Genomic DNA, 14,862 nt, shown 5'->3' with positions numbered 1-14,862 from the left:
TCGGCTGGCACACTGTCCTATCTTGGGCACATGTAAAACACTTTTCACTTCAGTCAACATCAGCCACGTTATAGGAGTAGTCATAACCATGGAGACCTCTTGCAAGGTCATACTTCTAGGCTGGGATCTGAGTGGGTTAGAATCCTAGGATCATTGTAGATCCAGTACATCAGTTTTTTTTTTGTTTCAGCGTTTACGTTGCCCACCAGTAATAGCAGAGGTGCATAAAGATAGCGGCCCCCATGCACTTACCACAAATTCCTCGTTTTGCTGAGGTACATTGCTAAGGTATTGTAGCCTACATTGCGCTACTTTATTTTTTAAGCACAGTATAAATGATCCCAATTTTAAAAACCAAAAGGGTAGATTGTGCTGATTTATTTGCACATTGTAAACTATGGCGCGAGACATGGTTCATACTCAGTCGATAATGCTAAAAGAAAATCAAGTAATATCTGAATTCTACCATCTTTATGCACGTTCGCCATTAGAATCTCATAGAACCACTGGGAGCCTATTGAGTCCAATAAAACAAATCAAACAGAGAAGTAAAGACACATTTCGAATTATCATTTAGGTAAATATTCTTGCTGTGTCCAAACTTAAATATTCCAATTCATACTTTCAATATACTGTTAAAGCTGCAATATGTAACTTTGTGAGCGTCCCAACCAAATTCACATAGAAATGTGAGTTATAGATCTGTCATTATCATTGAAAGCAGGTCTAAAATAAGCATCAGATCTGTTCTGTGTGTATAATTTCTATGCTTCCCGTTCTTTACTTTGTTTTTTAAAACAGCTTAAAACAGCTGAAAATATAATTTTTGTTGATATTGAAAAGATATTTCACAGTGGTTTAGATGGTCACAAAATGAAATTAGGCTAACTATTATAATTTTAGCAACCAATAAATGGCGGAGAGAATTCTGCATACTACACCTTTAAATTAATTTATGGGGTGGGGTGAATAAGAAAATCAAAGTCACACCATTTCTCTAAAACAGTCTCTGTTTATTGTTAAACACTTGAGAGATTTGGTCCACTTGTGGTCATAATTCACTTCAAACCAGGGTGAGAAAAGGTCAAAACTAAGACAAACAAAACAACAAATGTAAAAATACAGTACAAAAAGAGGCCTTGTTTTTTTCACTTCTTATAATCCTGGTTCCTATTCCATGTTGTTGAAAATAATCCATAACTGATATCAGCAAATTGTGTGTGTGGATATGGGTGTGCATGTCAATTCACATTTATTTTTCTTCTTTTAATACAGGGAAAATGGTGTGAACTGAGGCTTACAAGCACGTATTTGGACTTCTACTTGAAAAGATTAACAGGAAAAAACAAAAAAACATCTGACTGCTTTTTGGGGTCAAAGCCACTTCTTAAACCAAAACAAATGAGTCAGTCATGATCAAATGCAGTTCTCTCTGGTGGGTATTGATACTGTCAGGTCAGACCACTGTTCTATTCCTCCAATCCTCTCTAAGCACAAGGCCAGACACATTATTATTAACCATTCTGATATAACCATTTGTTTACAAACATGAGTTTTTTWAAATGTATTATGGCTGTTTATTGAACACTTCTAAAGATAGCGGTCAGAGGTGACAAGCCACTTGTCTTCTGCAGCAGAGGTAACTATGGGTCTTCCTTTCCTGTGGCGGTCCTCATGAGAGCCAGTTCAATCATAGCACTTGGTTTTTGCGACTGCACTTGAAGAAACTTTCAAAGGTCTTCAAATTTTCCAGATTGACTGACCTTCATGTCTTAAAGTAATGATGGACTGTCGTTTCTCTTTGCCTATTTGAGCTGTTCTTGTCATAATATGGACTTGGTCTTTTACCAAATAGAGCTATCTTCTGTATACCCCCCCTACCTTGTCACAATATGATTGGCTCAAACGCATTGAGGAAAGAAATTCCACAAATTTACTTTTCACAATGCACACCTGTTAATTGAAATGCACTCCAGATGAGAGAATGCCAAGAGTGTGCAAAGCTGTCATCAAGGCAAAGGGTGGCTACTGAAGAATCTCAAATATATTCTGATTTGTTTAACACTTTTTTGGTTACTACATAACCATTCATCGAGCAAGTGACCTTGGATGTGTCCTGTTTTTAATTGAACCTTGTGATTTTAATTGAAAGCCAACATTTATAGTAACACAAACCCACATTCCTGGATATCACAACATTTCATAGTTGTGAGGTCTTCACTACTATTCTACAATGTAGAAAATAGTAAGAATAAAAGAAAAACCCTGTAATAAGTAGGTGTGTCCAAACTTTTGACTGCTACTGTATGTATGCATGTACCACTTTGAGCCTGTAATAGAACCCACAAATGCTGATGCTCCAGATACTCAACTAGTCTAAAGAAGGCCAGTTTTATTGCTTATTTAATCAGAACAACAGTTTTCAGCTCTGCTAACATAATTGCAAAAGAGTTTTCTAATGTTCAATGAGCCTTTTAAAATGACAAACTTGGATTAGCTAACAACGTGACATTAGAACACAGGAGTGATGGTTGCTGATAATGGGCCTCTGTACACCTATGTAGATATTCCATTAAAAAAAATCTGACGTTTCCAACTACAATAGTCATTTACAATATTAACAATGTCTACACTGTATTTCTGGTCAATTTGATGTTATTTTAAAAATGGACCAAAAAAAGTGTTTTTCTTTCAAAAACAAGGACATAACTAAGTGACCCCAAACTTTTGAAATAAACTCAGCAAAAAAAGAACCATCCCTTTTTGATCGTCCTCGCAGTGGCAGACCACGTGTAACAACACCTGCACAGGATCGGTACATCCAAATATCACACCTGCGGGACAGGTACAGGATGGAAACTGCCAAGGTTACACCAGGAACGCACAATCCCTCCATCAGTGCTCAGACTGTCCGCAATAGGTTGAGAGGCTGGACTGAGGGCTTGTAGGCCTGTTGTAAGGCAGGTCCTCACCAGACATCACAGGCAACAACGTTGCCTATGGGCACAAACCAACCGTTGCTGGACCAGACAGGACTGGCAAAAAGTGCTCTTCACTGACGAGTCGCGGTTTTGTCTCACCAGGGGTGATGGTCGGATTTGTGTTTATCATCGAAGGAATGAGCGTTACACCGAGGCCTGTACTCTGGAGTGGGATCGATTTGGAGGTGGAGGGTCCGTCATGGTCTGGGGCAGTGTGCCACAGCATCATCGGACTGAGCTTGTTGTCATTGCAGGCAATCTCAATGCTGTGCGTTACAGGGAAGACATCCTCCTCCCTCATGTGGTACCCTTCCTGCAGGCTCATCCTGACATGACCCTCCAGCATGACAATGCCACCAGCCATACTGCTCGTTCTGTGCGTGATTTCCTGCAAGACAGGAATGTCAGTGTTCTGCCATGGCCAGCGAAGAGCCCGGATCTCAATCCCATTAAGCACGTCTGGGACCTGTTGGATCGGAGGTGAGGGCTAGGGCCATTCCCCCCAGAAATGTCCGGGAACTTCCAGGTGCCTTGGTGGAAGAGTGGGGTAACATCTCACAGCAAGAACTGGCAAATCTGGTGCAGTCCATGAGGAGGAGATGCACTGCAGTACTTAATGCAGCTGGTGGCCACACCAGATACACTGTTACTTTTGATTTTGACCCCCCCTTTTTTCAGGGACACATTATTCAATTTCTGTTAGTCACATGTCTGTGGAACTTGTTCAGTTTACATCTCAGTTGTTGAAACTTATGTTCATACAAATATTTACACGTTAAGTTTGCTGAAAATAAACGCAGTTGACAGTGAGAGGACGTTTCTTTTTTTTTTGCTTAGTTTATATGGGACATTCTTGGGCTCGGGTAATATTGCAGCCCCTCTGACTTTTTATATTATATTTCAAGTATTGGGTCACCAAAATAAAAATGTTAAAAGATTTTGTATATAAATTGAAAATGTCCAGTATAATGAATTGAAATAAATATAGCATWKATTTTAACTTAGTCAGTTAAAAAATAAGATTTTTTAAATAATTAAGAATTGTGCCATGTACCCCAGGCATTTCACTTAATTTTTACTTGGGAAATGAATATTAAAATGTGCACATAATTAATCACTTTTGCCATTAATGCAAACATGTGTTCTTTTGTTGAGTAAGTATTTATCAAATAAATGCATGATTATTGATTCAAATCACACAATTTAGGTCTGTCCGTCAGTCTACACTCAACCCCGTCACGCCTACCAAACTCTGCCTATAAAAAAATGGTCAGTCCACCCTTATGTGCCATCATTAACAGGAACTGACATCATTCAACAATTTTCGACTGCATGGTACAGAAACAGGCAAGTAATCACATCCTTTTATATCTGTATTTATTTWTTTTATTTTTTTTAAGTCAGGTGGGGATCGTCAACCTGAACAACTCAACCCCGTTACATTAAACAAACATGGAAAACTAGTACCTATCAAAATTATATTTGAACCCATAAAAATATACAATCTATTAATTTCATGCACACAATGTGGTCTCCTGTCCTTCACATGAGAAGCAGAGGCCATTTTGAGCCAAAAACCATCACGTTTCATTGTAACGGGGTTGTAAACCTGTGACAGGGTTGAGTAACTTACTGCATCTAAACAAATGAATTAATCAATATATTATACATGGTTTATATTCACTTATAAAACATGCTGTAATGTGTTCAATGTGAGGCAGGTATCCTAGTGGTAGGAGAGTTGGGCAAGACTCTCAACTTCAGTTGTTCCTTTAAGTCGCTCTAGAGCCTAAATTACTCAAGGATTATAGTGTAGACATGTATATATTCTAAGAATCTTTGATTTAACGTTATCCATTGAAACATCTAGGGAATGYTGGCACCCACATCAGCAGCAGAAAGACAAAGGCAGTGTCGAAAAAAGGGAACAATACCTTGAGAAAAAGCATCAAAGGAAAATAAATGTTGAAGCAGGGAAAAATAAAAATATCAGTGATTTAAGTGAGAGACCAGCGTCAGAAGCGTAAACAGTGGAGAACAGTATACAAAAGAAGCAAGGAGAGGAAAGGAGCACTGAGGAACTTGACCACTCCTCCACAAAGTCCAGATGTTGAACATGCGATGGAGATGATGCCAAGCTCGATAAAAGCGGTGCCCTCCACCATGAGAATACACCAGGTCATCACCCTTGTTCAACAAAGAAGGACCTAAACTGTGCATGGTTTAACACACAGCACTTCAGTTTCAGGCAGAAGGTCCTGGCTGCTCCAGAACAGCCAGCCAATGAGGAAAATCCACAACCTGTGGATGAAATCCAGTGTGGGAAAATGTTGGAAAATCCACTTGGAAAATGTTCCTACAGTTTGATGGCACGCTGAACTTTTCTGATGAAACCTGTTGAATATGATTAATTACACTAATGCCTGATGTGTTTTTATATGTTACCATATTTACTGCAGTTCGGTTAATAAAACCCAGATTATTCTAACTATATCTAATGCCCTTATTACATGGTCCTCTATAGTCCTCCAATGTCAATGCCATATTATGAAACACTGTTCCATTATGAGCCTGCTCAGTGCATACGTATGTGAATGCGTGTACATGTCAGTGCTGAACACAGGTTGGGCTGCCTGGCTTGCTTATGTAACCAAAAGACTGCATATTCAACTTCTATCAATAAAGGGGAGGATAGGTGGGGTAGGGGTTCATTTTAAATGTTATATAAGATTTGTCTTGTGTATTCCGAATACATTCCACAACCATATATCATTTGATGGCTTTCTCATTATGGCATTGACTGGCTTTACATTCATAGTCCTCTACCAATATGGCAGACAAATAGAGTGAAGCACTAACTACCATGGACAAACAAAATGGCGTACTCACAATTTCTGTCCTATTTCACTCTCCATCTTTCTACGTTCCTACAAGGAAAGGAGGGTAGGATTTGGTTGAAGAAGTTTGTCCCTAGCAAGATATATAGGGGGCTTATTTGTAAGGCTGAGTGACTGCCCAGTTTCACCCCCTTAGACACCTCTTCCCCAGAGCTAAACAACCTGAACACGTTCTGTGCATTTCTCTACCTCATTTCTGAACAGCTGAAATAAAAACCCCGCAGCGATTTGAAAGAACATTTCAAAAATATATATATTTTGTAGCCTAATTTGTTTAGCGATCGCGAAGAGGCATCAAGAGAATTCGCCCATGCAGCCACTCCGTATTTGTAAAGGGGCGACTTTGAGGGCTGTAATATAGGGGAAGGGCAGACACGTCCAGTACAGTGACATCTGCAGCGTGCTAGAAATGCAATGAGGTTCAGATTGAAGTTAATAACAGCCAAACCTTAGTCAAACCCCTCAGATTATGGACGCGCATTWTCTTATACATTACTTTCTGTGTGTGCGTCGCACAAGGCGGTGCCTGTTGCATCAGCAGTTTGTCGTACTGTAAGGGGAGTGTGTGTGTTTGCATTCAGACTCTCGTCACAGGTGGTAGGTACTGTAGCTGGTCTCTGGTGTAGTGGGAGCAGGGTCACTTATCCACAGCTCCAGGGCCAGCTCCTCCTCAGCCTGACAACACTCACATATCTCCTCCTTCTGACAACCTCCGCCCAGACTGACACACACAAAATSGTCTCTCCACATCCAACATCAGAAAAGGCTAGTATAGAAATATACCACTTGTTTTTAATCCTTAAGGAGTCTACTGACACAGCCGTGAATCAAATCTAAGTATCATTAAAAAATCCATCAAAATCCATCAGTTTAAGCTAGAGCTATCAGTTTTTTTGCACGGGCTGCGTCTCAATCCACTGTATCCGCCCATGTCGGCCTTGAGCATCTGCAGAAGATGGCCGAGCTATAGCCTTGTTTATCAGACCATGAGGAATCTCACAAAAACCTATGTAGCGTCCGAACGGTTTGGCCTAGAAACTATTATTCCACTCTATGGAAAGGGGAGACTCTCACAAGTGTCGTCTGACGGTAACCCATACAAAAAGGAATGGAAGAAAGGAGGTAGTTGTGCCAACAAAAATAAGGGATTAAATGTGTCCCAAAAAACTTAAATATTTCCTGAGCTTTCTCATATCTCCTAGATATAGGACATGCACTTCAAAACCTTATGATTTATTTTTTGACTGTCTTTTTTGCCATTTATGAATGTGTTACTCAATGTGTTTATATGGGCTATAGTAGTAAAGGCCAAATTCTATATTTGATAAAATCCTGTATTTTTATTTTTGGGGGATCCCTAAAGGGGTCGTAAAATTCCAAATCAAATAGCTAATGACCATCTTAAAACAGTTCCATGTTACCTTAGTACCCCCCCCCCCCCCTATGACTTAAGCCACTCACCAATGACTCAGTGTAATCTGTCGTCATGGAAACCAATTTCTCCTCCAGAGGCGGGGCCATAAGGCTTGCATCAGTGAGTCTATTCTGACTGGTCAGCCTGAGCCACATGTCATACATCTGCTGCATGTCCCTCACTGTGGACAGGAGGGGACAGGGATTAGCGTCGCAAACAAATACACTGTAAATACATTATTTGTTTGGCCATGACACACACAAATAGAGGAAAATAATGAGAGGAAAAGCAACAAAGACAGAATCTTACAGCTGTTGTTCTTCATGTACGTCCAGACGTCCCTCTCTTCCCAACTGTGGGCGAAGGAACAGTTCCCGATGTCAGTGGCACTTCTTCTGCTTCATCACATGGACACACATCTAGGGAGACTGCTTTATTACTGCACTGCATGTCCTGATTGTATATTTTCCTGTGATTTTATTTGACAATCCTTATAATCGGATGTCAAAACACAATTGAAACGGATGCTGACATACTGGCCCTTCTTTACAGAAACCCTTTTCCTTCACAAGTAGAAGCAAGACAGATAGCTAACCTACTGTGGAACAAAGGCCAAGCTGCCTATAGATGTATAGACGAGAGGAGGAGAGCTGTAAACAACATCAGCTGTATTCAGCATGTGAGAGGTCTGCTGGAAATGATTGCCTGATTGGAGAGATTAAAACAGACCCCGAGGGGAGGGAGGGATGGAGAAAATTAGTAGAGAGGGGTGGCTCAGTTCATACTTATGTGGGTGTGACTGTGTATGAGAGAGGGGAAGGGAGATAGAGAGTGAGTGATGGAGGGATAGAGAAGGGGGATGGACTTACGTCATACTGCTGTGGGTATGCACGGGAGAAGGGAAGCGGCCGCACAACGACCCACTTATTTTTCTCAAAAGACTTCATCAGCAATAGCCAACGCTCCTTAGTCCAGCTGGAGAGAGGGGGAAAGGGGATGACAGATGAGGAAGAGAGATGAGAGATGGGCGGGAGAAAGAGGGAGAAAAGAACATGACTATGGACTACAATCATCAAGTTAGTGAAATTGACCATTCAGAACAAGGTATTATGCATTTCTATAGAGTTAATCCTTTAATGGGCCTATTTCTTTAACATTCCTTTTATCCTATTAATTATCAGTTCAGGCCTGGTCATGAAACAGATGGTAGCCCCTGCAGCCTCATATTGACACGAGAACTTCAGCACTTACCATGAGTGCAGATGTCAGTTTGATATAGTCTCTCACCTGTCGTGCAGTACTTGAGGGCCTTGTCTGGTTCGTGGACCTGTCCATCCCTCCAGCACTGGCCACAAACAAACTTCATCTTCAGTTTTAACCCCCTGCCATCCCCTCCACCCCTGAGGTTGTCTCCCACTCCCCCTATTCCCCCACCCCTCCACTATAGCTCTGGTGTGTGACGTGCACAGGCTGAGAGCATGAGTGAGAGAGATTTTGTAAATCAGGCCCTTAAAACAATAACCCAAATTATGTATTGTTTTAGGAGACAAGGGCATCGTGCCCATCTCATGCTCACCTTCTGTTTCTGAGCATTTTGCTCTAGCCTGTACCATTGCCTCTTGGACTTCTGTACCATCTCTTCATGGGTGATACCTGGGAGAGAGAGGGAAGTTAAGACACACAAAGTAACAGATGATAGCGTGAACTTTGGTTATTTTGCTGCAATCCTTCATGGAGTGTGTCTGTGTGTGCAGCCATGCTTGCAAACAAATGAGTACTTCTGTACCGGTGTCCTGCTGCTGCATCCAGTACTTGAGTTCTATGACGGAGTGGGCAAAGGAGCAGCTGTCCTCGCGCTGGCAGCCGTAACGCACCTCGTGGCGACATATGTCAAACTGGCAGAGGGGGTGCAGCGGGCGCACCTTACTATAGCGCACGTTGGCAGAACACACCACATGCACTAGGCACCTGAGAAAACAGGGATGAGAGAGGGGGGAGAGATGGAGGAGGAGAGAGAAGGAGAGGGCAGAAGGGGACAGGGTGCAAATAGCTGACTTGAATATTGTCTGAGGGAAATTGGATTTAGAATCCATTATACCAAGACAAAGTGCTTACTTGGATCTGATACAATGAAGGACAGAAAGAGGACGACGGAAAAGTACAGAAAGGTCTAGGAGACTCACTTGTTATCATCAAAGGGATGCCTGGCAGTGGGGTTTGAGCAGACAGCCAAGTTCTCTTTGCTGCGCTTGCTGATGATGCGAGGCTTACTGTCAAAACGAGAGCGAAACGGAGTGTGTGTGTACATACAGAATACTGCAAAGTTCACCATGTGGAGGTCTATGTGCATCACACCCTACCTCACAGAGGAACATGAACATGCCCATGTGCAGCAGGCGTGTGACGCTAAGTGGCCGTCTCTCGGTGCTGCCCAGCGGGTCAAACAGCAGCTTCCTTCTCAGAGCTCCCTTCCTCTCCTCGGTCCACAGGTCTATTTCCTCCTGGCAGTAGGCAAACGTGCAGTTCTCCCGTACTGGCATTCCTTGCCCTCCTGGACCTCTTCAGGGAGACAGAGGAGGAGCAGGAAAGAGGTATGAGGTAGAGAGTACATAATATTTACTATCACTGATGGCAAATTCTGTTTAAGCAACATTAAAACTACTGCCAGCACTTCTGTGATTATTTTAGTAAGAGAACATGCATGTGCTGGTGACACTGTCTCTGATTTATTTAGAATTCAAGGCACACTTCACCAGCATGGCTACCACAGCATTCTGCAGCGATACGCCATCCCATCTGGTTTGCGTTTAGTGGGACTATCATTTGTTTTTCAACAGAACAATGACCCAAAACACACCTCCAGGCTGTGTAAGGGTTATTTGACCAAGGAGAGGGCTGGAGTGCTGCATCAGATGACCTGGCCTCCACAATCATCCGACCTCAACCCAAACCAATTGAGATGGTTTGTAATGAGTTGAACGGCAGAGTGAAGAAAAAGCAGCCAACAAGTGCTCAGCATGTGGGAACTCCTTCAAGACTGTTGGAAAAGCATTCCAGGTGAAGCTGGTTGAGAGAATGCCAAGAGTGTGCAAAACTGTCATCAAGGCAAAGGGTGGCTACTTTGAAGAATCTCAAATTTAAAATGTATTTTGATTTCTTTCACAATTTTTTTGTTACTACATGATTCCATATGTGTTATTTCATTGTTTTGATGTCTTCACTATTATTCTACTATGTAGAAAATAGTACAAATAAAGAAAAACCCTGCAATGAGTAGGTGTTCTAAAACTTTTGAGACCTGTACTGTACGTACCTTTGCAGAGCACAAAGGCCCCCAGGAAGTTATTTCTGGTGGGGCGAGGGCTGACCCTGTTCCAGGTGGGATCTTCTTTGTTCTTGAAGCGAGACAGCAGCAGGTCCCTCTTACAGCGGTGAGCCGCTTCCGCCTGGTACTGGTAGTCCATATCCCGCAAACCTGCAGAGAGAAGAGTAGGGGGACTTACCATTCAATTCATTTTTATTCAAAATACTTTATTCATCCCACAAGGTGCAATTATGCAGACATTGACTTAACAGACAACATTGACTTAAAACTGCTTAGTATAAAATAAATCCTCAACGTAACATATTCTSGAGGGGTAAGAGAATGGTCAAGGTAGCCTTGTACCTATTCGGTTGAAACAGGCATTGCAAGCCTGTCTGAACTCGTAGGTGGCAGCCAGTGGGTTTCGGGAGAGCAGAGTACCTGCTGGTTCTGAGGGGTGAATACAAAGACAAACCAATCTATCACCAGATTTAAAAATACATTGTCTTCGTTATGAAAAACCACAATTTACATGGTGTTATCAGAACAAGGAATATCCCAAAAGCATAAATAACAACAATAGAATAAATGCAACCTGGGATTTAAAAAAAAAACAAGTATAGTATGGAGTATAAAGTATAGAGTATAATGTATAGAGACATCCATGTTGTGATAAACTCAGAAGACAGGAGAAAGAAGTTGAGAGTATCGATCGGAGTGTTCAGGCGTTATGCCGCTGTCTTACTGTGTGAGGGGAGCTGTGTTTGTAGATCCCAGGGATGAAGCTGTGAGAAATTCTTCCCCCTGGAGAACAGAACTGCAACACAAGGATATCAGACACCATGTGGCCATACAGCAGTGCCGCTGACACGGACTAGCTTCAACAACAACTAACGCATTCCCCAAGGACTGTTCAGGGTCACTGGGCAGTTCCGGGAAGGTTTAAGTAACAGCTGACGCAGGTTTAAACTGTATGGTTGCAAAATAAGACTGGATAGTGGCAAAAAAGAAAAGAAAAAAAAGAAGCCTGCTACAATGGCTTTGCTGTTTTAAATATAATTGACATCACCAAACACACACCCGGACGCATACACCTTGTTCATATGTCTCATCCACTCACCAGGCAAGGTGTACTCAGCGAGGGAGTCCAGCCCTCCAATTCCAGATCCTCATTTGCCCTCTGTGTCCCTAGCCTCCTGGGAAAAGGCCCCCAGGGCATCCAGCGCCTGTGTGGAGGTCTGGTGAAGCTGAAAAAGTCKGTGGGTAGCTGGAGCGAGGGGGCGGAGAGGCTGGAGGAGTATGGAGGGTGCAGGCCCACAGCTGTGTCGGGGAGGATGGTGGGGATAGCGCCTTGGACTGGGCTCTGTGACTGAGGGAGAGAGACATATTATTGTAGATCTCCTTCTAGACCAGAAATGCATAGCTCTGTGCTCCATGTAAGGTACTTCAGTGGTGGAAATTAAACTACTAAAATGTGCAACCCGTCAGGCAGTAGTGGAAAAAGTATGCAAATGTCATACACGAGTAAAAGTAAAGATACCTTAATATAAAATGACTCAAGTAAAAAAGTCACTCATTAAAATACTACTTGAGTAAAAGTCTAAAAGTATTTGGTTTTAAATATACTTACGTATCAAAAGTAAATGGAATTGCTAAAATATACTTAAGTGTCAAAAGTAAAAGTTAATTTCTAATTCCTTATATTATGCAAACCAGACGGCATATTTTCTTGTGGTTTTATTTTTTTCCCGGATAGCCAGGGGCACACTCCAACACTCAGATATTAAATTTACAAACTAAGCATTTGTGTTTAGTGAGTGCGCCAGATCAGAGGCAGTAGGGATGACCAGAAATGTTTTCTTGAAAGGGGGTGAATTTGAGCTTTTTCCTGCCAAACTGTAACAAGTACTTTTGGGTGTCAGGGAAAATGTATGGAGTAAAAAATACATTATTTTCTTTAGGAATGTAGTAAGTAAAAGTTGGCAAAAATATAAATAGTAAACTACAAACACCCCAAAAAACGACTTATGTAGTACTTCAAAGAATTTTTACTTAAGTACTTTACACCACTGCTGTCATGCAACTCCCGGAAATACTTTCTTAAATGTTCCTATATTCTAATGACTAATGTCTGTACCTCTTCTCTCATCAAATGTCTACTACCTATATTCTACTTACTAATGTCTGTACATCCTCTCTCATCAAATGTCTACTGGTCAACAGAGGGACGGTACAGCACGGTCAGCATCCTTCCTTGACGTGACCTTTGTAGCGACCCTCTCACCTCGCTGACTTTCTCGGAGATGCAGTCATCCCCCAAGCAGGCTGTCCAGATCGTTGGGGATCACGCTGCACTCCTCCATGTGCTCCGACACGGGGACAGAGTAGGGCATGGGGGGCAGGCCCGTACTGGGGCTATCTGATAGGTCAGCACAGGGRGTGGCCACTGGGCTCGAGGGGTCATCGCTGACAGGGATGGGTGTGGCCAGAGGGGCAGGGATACACTGGGCGTTGGATAGATCAACTGGGAGGGAGGAGAGGGATAAAGAAAAACGAGGAAGATGAGATCAAGCCATGGAGAGAATGTAGAGAAGGGAATTTGAGAGAAACGCTAATGACAATGCCAAATAAATTGTTAAAGTTAAATGTTATGTTTTTCTGATGAGCTGACATACCTGATGCAATGTCAGTCAAAGATTCTGCCCATTGGAGGACATCTAAAATAAGAGACYAGGCTTGGTTAATCAAAACATTAACCATTCACCTGTAATAAGAAAATACCAATAACCACGTTTTCACCTACAGTTTTTATGCGAATAAAGTCATACCGTATAAATAAAAATCAAGACAGCTGTGATGGAAACAGAATGTTTTGGTAAAATGTTATAAATMAAGATAATTTGTTKATTCGTGATCTTTTTGTGTCGGTAAAATGAATGCGAAATGGCGGTGGAAACGCTTTTATGCAAAAATYTTGATATAATAACCATAATATAGAAGTAAACTTGAAGTCCTCCCAKTACGACTCGGGAAACCATGCAGTTAGGCTACATATTAAATAAGTTATGATGAACTTCACAGGGTGGTTAAAGCGCCCTTGATGCTCCTTTCCAATAAATATTGAGGCTCTTATTCTGGTGACATGATAGACGCAAAACGGCAGTCAAGTGTTTATTGTGCTGTCCTTGCAACATTATTTGAGCCATTTAGTTTACTTGTTTCTGACTGAAAAGTTGTTCCTGAAATCCCTAATTTGTTTAAGAAAAACATTCCCCATTGCCTCAACCCTTGCACTCTTTACGTGAATCATGTACGCATTGCATGCAACCAACAGGGCCTGACCTTTAGCCGATCCTAATCACATCAATAAATTGGTTATAACAAACTCCGAACACAGTAATGTCAACAGCAAAATGGATGCGGAGGACGTGAAAAAGAAACAGGAAACGTGCAAAAAAATATATTGGTTGCTCCGGAGGAAAAGGGGAAGTCAGATCGGTGGAAGACCTTTGKCTTAGTTGTGGAAACTACTGGAGATCCAGCAAAGGAGGGTATTACGTGTGCCAAACAGTATTAGTATTATGTGTGCCAAACAGCTGCTGATAGATTACAATATAATTGTTTTCTGACTAAACACTAAATAAATAAGTGTACCAGAGAGTCTGTTCCAATGGGGAAAAAATATTTATAAAGCCTTTATTACACCAGACTAAAAACCGTTGTATGTATTCGTGAATTGTGGTTTATTATTGTTCAGGCTAATTATTCAAAGCTCCCTTTAATTTTAAGACAAAAATGCTTGATTCCATTTCAAAGCATGAATGTCTTGTATGCTGTGTGATGGCAGGAACGAATTAATGATTGATACAGTAGCCTATATATTGAAGTATAGGCATAATGAGTTGAGGTATTAAGACTTAACAAAACAKGCTCTTAGGCCTACTGCTCGATGGTGGTTATACAACTCCTACTAATGATAACGGCACTATTTATTATAATGATCAAAATAATAATAACAACAACGAGACCAAGAAAAAGGAGGGTACGGGATCAAGAACTGCATGCATATTATGTGTAAAAAACAGGTGCTGTTACATTACAATATTATTTTTCTYCCTGTTTGGAACAGTGCAAACAACATTAAATAAGTAATACCAGTCTGTTGTAACAAAGAAAATAAAGGCTTAATGACAGCATTGCAAAGATTAAAAACAGCCAAATCTGTGAAATTGCTTTATATGACATTTTGCCGTTGCATGAGGCTTG

The 14,862-nt window shown here is 41.5% G+C and overlaps 1 protein-coding gene across 1 annotated transcript; it reads right to left on the bottom strand.

The window, feature by feature from the left end:
• Positions 1-992: 992 nt before the first annotated feature.
• LOC111967899 (zinc finger CCCH domain-containing protein 7B-like) lies at positions 993-14,062 on the bottom strand. The gene is given in 16 exon segments (XM_070444934.1): positions 993-5,375; positions 5,871-5,908; positions 7,340-7,473; positions 7,602-8,637; positions 8,869-8,945; positions 9,079-9,260; positions 9,476-9,576; positions 9,653-9,819; positions 9,822-9,851; positions 10,606-10,767; positions 10,960-11,046; positions 11,342-11,413; positions 11,677-11,965; positions 12,881-13,120; positions 13,272-13,313; positions 13,939-14,062. Coding segments are annotated over 10 exon segments (993 nt in total). The 5' UTR covers positions 11,687-11,965; positions 12,881-13,120; positions 13,272-13,313; positions 13,939-14,062; the 3' UTR covers positions 993-5,375; positions 5,871-5,908; positions 7,340-7,473; positions 7,602-8,532.
• Between the last annotated feature and the right edge of the window lie 800 nt (positions 14,063-14,862).

The sequence above is a fragment of the Salvelinus sp. IW2-2015 genome, linkage group LG8 (assembly GCF_002910315.2).
Source record: "Salvelinus sp. IW2-2015 linkage group LG8, ASM291031v2, whole genome shotgun sequence".
Taxonomy (NCBI): domain Eukaryota; kingdom Metazoa; phylum Chordata; class Actinopteri; order Salmoniformes; family Salmonidae; genus Salvelinus; species Salvelinus sp. IW2-2015.
This window is presented reverse-complemented; position numbering and strand designations above follow the sequence as displayed.